The sequence below is a fragment of the Solanum stenotomum genome, chromosome 6 (genome assembly GCF_019186545.1).
Source record: "Solanum stenotomum isolate F172 chromosome 6, ASM1918654v1, whole genome shotgun sequence".
NCBI classification, from domain to species: Eukaryota; Viridiplantae; Streptophyta; class Magnoliopsida; order Solanales; family Solanaceae; genus Solanum; species Solanum stenotomum.
In genome coordinates this window covers 13,025,110-13,033,967 of record NC_064287.1, presented here as the reverse complement: position 1 = coordinate 13,033,967, position 8,858 = coordinate 13,025,110, and the positions used below count along the sequence as shown (strand labels likewise).

The 8,858-nt window shown below is 36.8% G+C and overlaps 1 protein-coding gene across 1 annotated transcript; it reads left to right on the top strand.

The window, feature by feature from the left end:
* The first annotated feature begins 3,002 nt into the window (after positions 1–3,002).
* Positions 3,003–3,934, top strand: LOC125868494 (uncharacterized). The gene is made up of 3 exons (XM_049549123.1): positions 3,003–3,182; positions 3,290–3,300; positions 3,529–3,934. The coding sequence occupies exons 1-3, from the start codon at positions 3,003–3,005 to the stop codon at positions 3,932–3,934; spliced, it is 597 nt and encodes a 198-aa protein (XP_049405080.1).
* Positions 3,935–8,858: the final 4,924 nt, after the last annotated feature.

Sequence of the window (8,858 nt, the reverse complement as noted above, 5' to 3'; positions counted from 1 at the left end):
CCCTCTTTGACAATAAAATGACACTTCTCCCAATTTAGAAAAAGATTGGTTTCAACACATCTTTGTAGTACCCTTCCAAGATGTTTAACACATGCTTCAAATGAATCACCGACAACCAAAAAAGCATCCATAAAGACCTCCATTGAGTCTTCAACCTTATCGGTGAAATAGAAAGCATACATCGTTGGAATGTTGCCAGGGCATTTCACAATCTAAAAGCATTCTCTTGAAAGCAAATGTTCTATTGGGACATGTAAAAGTTGTTTTCTCTTGATCTTGCGGTGCAATAGAAATCTAGTTGTCAAAATCTTCAATATTGTACCCTGATCAGAATGATATACCCTAAATTAGTCAAAATCCCCAACTCATCACTCACTCTTTAATGTTTGACAATCTTCAGTATTGTACCCTGACTCATCAGAATGATATGCAGACCGTGTTAGAGGATTGGAACTTTTCAAACATGGATCTGCACAATTTTAGGGAATCCGCTTTATCATGTTCAAATATTTCAATATCTCAAATAAACTTGTGTAAGACTCTCTATTGGTGTGAAATTTCTCCTAGGACTTTGACCTCCTTCAAATTAATGTCTTGGACGGGGATTATAGGGTGCTCAAAAATTCTGAAAGAAAGACGAACATTTTAATATGTGGGCGCTCGCCATTGAGGATAATTTGGTGGAAGTGCATATGGTTGTGCACTATAGACTTCATATTAAAGTGGGACAATAGATTATTGTGTGTCTTGCATGAGGTATAGTGATGGAATTGAGATGGTGCATATTGATAAAGTAGACCCCTTGGACTTTTTTATGTGTCTAACATAGAATTTGCTACATCATCCTTTATTTTCTACCCCCCCAAGAATTTCCAATCAATTTTTAATCACTTGTTTCATGGCTTTCATAATAGATTGACTTACCATCATTCCAGACTTGATGCCATTTTCCACCATTTCACCAATCTCAATAACTTTGGCGAATATTTTCCAACAACACAAAGTAAATAATGAAAATATTCGGATTCTTTTACTTGGAAAAAAAATATCAATCATTTCAGACTCTTTCATTGCTGGCTTAACCCTAGTAGCTTCTAATAGAATTTTCACGAAAATTTTCAGTGGTCTTTTTCCTCATCTTTGCAATCAATGTATTATCTGGCACTATCTCAATGTTTTACTGAAACCGTTGAACACAACATCGAGCCAAATCTTCCCATATATACCAGTTAGAAATATCTTGATCTATGAACCATTCATAGCCAATTCACACCAAGCATTTCCAAAAATAAGTCATGGGCAATTCATCTTCGCTATGTGCCCTTCTTAGTTGATTACAATATCTATTTAAATGAGCTAAAGGATCCACATGACCATCATATTTCTCTATATTTGGGATTTTTTAAAATCGACAGGAAGATGGGCGTGGGAAACATGCACACATAAGTGAATGGCATGCCTTTGTGTCCTCATAATCCCTACATATCTCCTACACTCTATTTCAAGTTCTTCATTTTTCTAGGTAGTTCTTAATGTTCCTCGTTCTTAACTGATTTCTAAACTACAACAAGGAACTATACTGATGAGTATTGGGGATAAGAGTATAGAAATTTAAGAGTTAGTTCAGGGATATAACCTCGATTATGTTGAACTTTGGGTGGGGGATCATTGTTCGACTTTGGTGCCATTGGTGTCAGCGCAACTGTATTAGTCAGCGCAGTTTAAATGAAGAGTGGATTACTTATAATAGGCATATTCAAAAGGTGTATCGTGGAAGTTCCTGCAATGTTGGAAGTTTATGGTTCTTACCTTGGAAAGTAAGGACATCTTTTTTCAGTGTGAGATAGACAGCGGATTCCATGTTATACCTCAAATGGTCTATGTCTGTTAATGGTAAACTTTCTACAATAACGAACAAAGGCTACTTCAATAAGTATCTCGCATGTGTTTTATAGATGTTAGTTTGCATTGACCATGATTACGATTTATGATTTTTATCCTTTTATCTTATGGTTTAGCTTGGTCATTGCACATCATGTAAAGTCTGTTTTAGCATGATTTCACAAATATTTTGCATTGCTATCACACTTGCTACTTTCCATGTACTAACGCATACTCTTGCCTACATTGTTTCACTAATGAAGGTCAGACTCTTCTATTCTGCATACTCATGGATAGTGAGCCCATATTGAGTTTTGAAGATTTGTGAGTCCTTATATTTTTAGGAACGAGATTCTTTTATTTCCTTCATGTCTATTCATTTTAATTTTTTTTATGTAATGTATGGGTTATGTCCCAATAATTCTTTGATATAATATATGGCTATGAAACTATATTAGACTTCCGCTACGTTTTGTCAACTCTTATGATTTAAAAAATTTCTTTTGAACTATTAAATTCTATTATCTTGTATGATGTATTCTACGTGGCTTATGTAGGGGCTTCTCGGGGTCATATACGCCATGTCATGTCTAGGGTGTACTCTGGGTCCTAACAAACTTGGTATCAAAGCACAAGGTTTAGAGAAGTCATAGGAAGTGTAAAGCCACGTCAAGTAGAGTCTTGTTCATGAGTGTGAAGCGCGTCACATTTATGAAGAAGAAGCTATAAGATGATTAGGAAATTCCACTTCTTTCACTACTCTAAAGTCGTGTTATAGAGCGTAAATCTATAGGTCCTTCTCATAATCCCTATATGATTCCTTTCAGGATATAACCCCTCTAAGAGCATATGTTAGGATGAATGTGAGCAAGAATGTGGGATAAGAAGCTCCTCAATTTCCGGCCGACCCTTTAGCCAAAGTAGTGATGAATGCGGAGATTATGGCTGCTTTTTAAGTGTTGGCTCAAGACAATAGGGAGGTTTTGGTCCCCATCAACCCAATGTGGGAAGCATCTCAACTGAGGGACTTAACTAGAATGAATTATCTAGAATTCCATGGTTCTAACGCTGAAAAACATCCTCAAGAGGTCAATGATTAAGTGTATAAGGTGTTGATGATCATGGGAGTGACGCAGGTGGAAAAGGCAGAGTTGACTGCATATCAACTTAAGGGTGTTACTCAAGTGTTGTTCAACCAATGGATGGAAGAGATGGCGGTTGATGTGTGTCCTCTTGATTGGAAAAAGTTTAAGGTAAATTTTCTTGATAGGTTCTTTCCCCTAGAGATTAGGAAGGCAAAGGTACTTGAATTCATCAACCTTCGTCAAGGAAACATGGGTGTGAAAGATTAAGCTTTTAAGTTTACACAATTTTCTAAGTATTCTCCTACTATGGTTGTCAATCCTAGGGCAAGAATGAGTAAGTTTGTTTCGGGAGTGTCCAAGATGGAAGTCAGGAATGTCCTACCGACATGCTTATCAATGATATGGACATTTCTCGTCTAATGGTGCATGCTCAAAAAATAGAACATGAGAAATTTAAGGAAAGATTTAGTGAGACAAAGAAGGAAATGATCGGTGATGGTGACTTTTCACATTCAAGGTCCGAGGGACATGATCATTTTAAGTTCTAACAAAGGTTTTCCAGTCAAGGTTCCTCCAATGATCCTCCTAAATTCAATAAAGATAAGGTGTCTAACCTTAAGCCTCAAGGAGGAAATGGTGGTGGATTTTCATCGACTACTTGTGTTAAATATGGAAGGAAGCATAAGGGTACATGCATAGCCGATACAAATGGTTTCTTTGGTTGTGGTAAGAGTGGTCATAAGATAAGGTATTTTCCATCACCTATGGCTAAGGGAAGAGAATGTAGGAAAACTCCACTTAGTGTTTTGGGTCCAAGTGTTCAAAAGGAAAATCGATTCTATGAAATTCAAACTCGTCATGAGCAAGAGTGTTCTCCCGATGTGGGTACCACTATGTTGAAAGTCTTTCATTTTGATGCTTATACTTTGCTTGATCCTGGTGCTTCCTTGTCTTTTGTGGCATCATAAGTGGCTATGATATTTAATATTCTTCTAAATGTGTTGGTAGACCCTTTTTCTATCTCTACTCATATTGGTTAATCTATTGTGGCTAAGAGAGTCTATAGAAATTGGCTCATCTCCTTATCCCAAAGAGTCACTAATGTTGATCTTATAGAGGTTGATATGTTAGATTTTGATGTTATTCTTGACATGTATTGGTTGCATTCTTGTTATGCTTTTATCGATTGTAGAACCCAAGCGGTCAAGTTTCAATTTCCTGATGAGCCTATCGTAGAGTTGAAAGGTGGGAATTCTATGCCGAAAGGTTAGTTTGTTTCTTGTCTTAAAGCTAGAAAAATCATCTCTAAGGGTTGCATATATCATCTAGTTAGGGTGAGATATATGGATCCTAAAACCCCTATTTTTGAGTTGGTCCCCGTTGCTTATGAGTTTCTGGAAATGTTTCCCAATGATCTACCCGTTGTTACTCCCAAAAGGAAAATAAACTTTGGTATTGACCTACTCCCAGTTATGCAACCTATCTATATTCCTCCTTACCGAATGGCTCCGATAGAAATTAAAGAATTAAAGGAGCAATTGAAACATATTTTGGATAAGGGTTTCATCCGACCAAGTATCTCTAAATGTGGTGCTCCAGTTTTGTTTGTTCGAAAGAAAGATGGCTCATTCCATATGTGTGTTGACTACCGGCAATTGAAAAAGGTTACCATTAAATACAAATATCCTCTTACAAGGATAGATGATTTGTTTGATGAAGTTCAATGAGCAAGTTACTTCTCTAAGATTGACCTTCACTCAGGTTATCAACAATTGAGGGTAAAGGAAGATGACATTCCGAAGACAACTTTTCAAACTTGGTATGGTCATTATGAGTTTTTGGTGATGTCCTTTGGCTTCAAAATACTCCGGCAGTATATATGGATTTGATGAATAGGGTGTTTAGACAATACCTTGATATGTTCGTGATCGTGTTTATTGATGATATTTTGATTTACTCAAGGAGTGAAGATGAGCATACCGATCACTTGAGGATAGTGTTGCAAGACCACAAGGACCAACAACTCTTTTCAAAGTTTATTAAATGTGAGATTATGTTGAGATCCATGTATTTTCTTTATCACATTGTTTCCGGAAAGGGTATTGAAGTATATTCTAAGAGGACAGAAGTGATTAAGAGTTGGCCCAAACCTCTATCACCTTCGGCTATTCAAAGTTTCATGGGTTTGGCTAGTTACTATAGAAGATATAGTGAAGGGTTTTCTTCAATGGCCTCTCCCCTGATGTCATTGACCTAAAAGAAGGTTAAGTTCATGGGGTCTGAAACGTGTGAGAAAAGTTTTCAAGAGTTGAAAGATAGGCTTACCTCCACTCCGGTGTTAACTTTACCGAAAAGAACCGATGCATTTGTGGTTTATTGTGATGCTTCAAGAATTGTGTTGGGTTGTGTCCTTATGCAAAATAGAAAGTCTTGGTCTATGCTTCAAGGCAACTTAAGATTCATAAACAGAACTATCCTACCCATGACTTAGATGTAGCAGCGGTTGTGTTTTCTCTTATGATTTGGAGGAATTACTTGTGCGGTGTTCATGTTGATGTCTTTACTGACCACAAAAGTTTTCAGTTTGTTTTTAAACAATAATATCTAAATCTTTGCCAAAGGATGTGGCTTGAGTTACTAAAGGATTATGAAATGAGTGTTCTATATCGCCCTGGTAAGGCAAATGTAGTGGCAGATGCTCTTAGTCAGTTATCAATGGGTAGTGTTGTTCATATTGAGGATGGTAAAAGTGAGTTGGTTTGAGATCTTCACAGATTGGCCTGATTGGGTGTTTGGTTTGTTGATTCAACCAAGGGCGGTGTTATTTCCCATAATGGTTCAAAATCATCGTTTTTGTCTGATGTGATAGCAAAGCAAAGTCTTGATCCAATTTTTTTGAATTGAAGGAAGCAATAATTAAGAAGTCCATTAAGGCTTTCTCTTGAGGGGGAGATGGAGTACTTTGATATCAAGGTAATTTGTGTGTTCCCATTAGAGATGACTTACGAAAGTAAATCTTATTACAAGCCCATAGTTCATAATATTCCATTCAACTGGGAGCCAAAGAGAATTATAGTTACTTGCGGGAGATCTATTGGTTGAATGGGATGTAAAATGATATTATGGAATATGTTGCTAAGTGTCCTAATTGTCAACAAGTGTAAGTTGAGCATCAAAAGTTGAGAGGTTTATCCCAATATATTAGCATTCCTGCTATGAAGTGGGAAGATTAGAATATGGACTTCATTGTGGGGTACCCCGTACACGATGATGACATTACTCGTTTTGGGTTATGGTAGACCGTATGATGAAATCCACTCATTTTATCCCAGTCAAGATTTCTTATTCGGTGGAAGACTATGATAAGTTGTATCTAAGAGAGATGGTTAGGTTGCATGGAGTGCCTCTATCATTCATCTCTGATCGCGGTACCTAATTCACGTCTCAGTTTTGGAAATCTTTTCGAAGGGGCTTGGTAATCGTGTTAAGCTTAGTACAGTCTTTCATCCGCAAACCGATGGGCAAGCATAGCGTACTATCCAAACATTAGAAGATATGTTGAGATCTTCGATAATTGACTTCGAGCGTAATTGGGATGATCATTTGTCTTTGATTGAGTTTGAGTATAATAAAAGCTGTTATTCAAGCATTGGTATGGCTCCATTTGAGGCTCTATATGGTAAGAGGTTTAGATATCCTATAGGTTGGTTTAAAGTCGATAAGGTTTATTGGATAGGTCCTGAGTTGGTGCATGAGGATATGGAGAAAGTTTGACTTATTAGAGAAAGGTTGAAAACGACTCAAAGTCGACAAAAGTCCTATGCCGATGTTAGAATAAGAGATCTTGAGTTTGAGGTAAATGATTGATTTATTTTCAAATTTCACCCATTAAGGGTGTAATGAGATTTGGGAAGAAATGGAAGCTTAGTCCCGCTATATGGGCCCATACCAGATTTTGAGGCATATTGGTAACTTTGCTTATGAACTTGATTTGCCTAATGACTTGGCATTAGTGAATCCGATTTTCCATGTCTCGTTCTTGAAGAAATGTGTTGGTGATCCAACATTTATCATACCATTGGTGAGTGTTGGTATAAAGGACAGACTTTCTTATGATGAAGTTTTGGTTGAGATTTTGGACCGACAAGTTCGAAAGTTGAGAGATAAGGAAGTTGCATCCGTAAAGGTTCGTTAGAGGAATCAGTTAGTTGAGGATTCTACTTGGGAGGCCAAGGCCAATATGACATCCCATTATCCTCATCTTTTTCCCTCTGTTCCTACTCTAGATTGAGGTATTTAGTTCCCATGGTTCACTCTTTTGCGTTCATGTGTCTTAGATATTCCCATGATTCCTTATTTATGCATATTCATGAAAAGATTAAAATTTGAGAAAATGAGTTAACTTGATGTCACAACCCAGGGGTACACCCTAGACGTAACATGGAGTATAGGACACCAAGAGGCCCCATACAAGCCACTTATCATTCATAACATAAGACATAGAACAAAAGAGATAAAGAACAACATTTCAAGTTCCAAAAAAGTTATAAAGTAAAGCGGAAGTCTAAACACTTCGTCTCATTAGCCATCTAGTACATAAAAAATGAAACTCGGCTTAGCCTATACATCATGTCCAAAACTGAAAATAAGAAAGAAGACTGAAAACAATGAAAATCATCCTCGAAGCATGAAGACTCACCAAAGCTCGAAATCTCTCAAGTCAACCTCTAGCCACGAAACTGAGAACCCTAACTGTCGGACCCTAGATTTGGGGAAATGTAGGCAAGAGTATGCTTTAGTACAAAAATATGTACCAAGTATTATAGCCATGTATATAAACATTTAAATCATGCTAAAATTAAGTATTTCATGACATTCAATGACCAAACTAAAACATGATATAAAAAGGGTTAGAAAATATAAGTCATAAAACATAGTCAATGCAAGCTAACATCTTTAAAACATTTTGAACACATGTAAGATACCTCTCGAAGTAACCTTAGTTCATAATTATTGTGGAAATATGCCTTAACCGACAGAGAGATCATGTGAGCTATAACATGATCTCCCAGTGTCTCCCATACCAAAAAGGGTTGTCCTACTTTCCAAGGTAAGGACCATGAACTTCTAGCCTCAATGGATCTACTAGCTAATGTCTATCTAACAATCATCCTATGGGGGCACATAGGTAAGGATAAGGAAATTGCTTCAAGAAACCCAGCCTCTACTCTCGGTAGAGCTTCCATCTTAATATCCTCTCGGTGCTAAGCATAAATCTCATGGAATAGTCATTTTCTTACTTATTCTTATTATCCATGGAAAGAAATGTCATATTGCCAATCCAAGTTAGGTCATAAGTCATAAGTCATCCATGTAATGGCGTCATTCAATAACCAATCCAAACTAGTTTTCATTAGGATAGCTCTTTATCTTTGATTCATTTAGGTGAGAAGACCTTTCAACATTAGAACCCTTACTATGTGAGGAAACATTTCACAATCATGCTTTCATGTGTATATGAGAAAATCCTTTCAATAACAACACAACAATATTTTCATTGATACCTCACTCTCAAAGCATCCTTAAAAGATTTACATAAATTTCATAAGAACATGCATGATTTCATTGTCACGACCTAGGGGTACCCCCTAGATGTAACAAGGAACATAGAACCCCGAAAGGGACCATGTACGCCACCTAGCATATCATAACATAAGCATAAAACAAGAAAGTGTAAAAACGCATTTCTCAAGTCCAAATTTTTCATAAAGGAAAACGGAAGTCTAGAATTATCTCAATTAGCCATCTATTACAATTCTTGAATCAAATAGGGTCACATCCCTCTCAACATAATCCAAAAAGGAAATACAAGAAAATAAACTACAATGACAA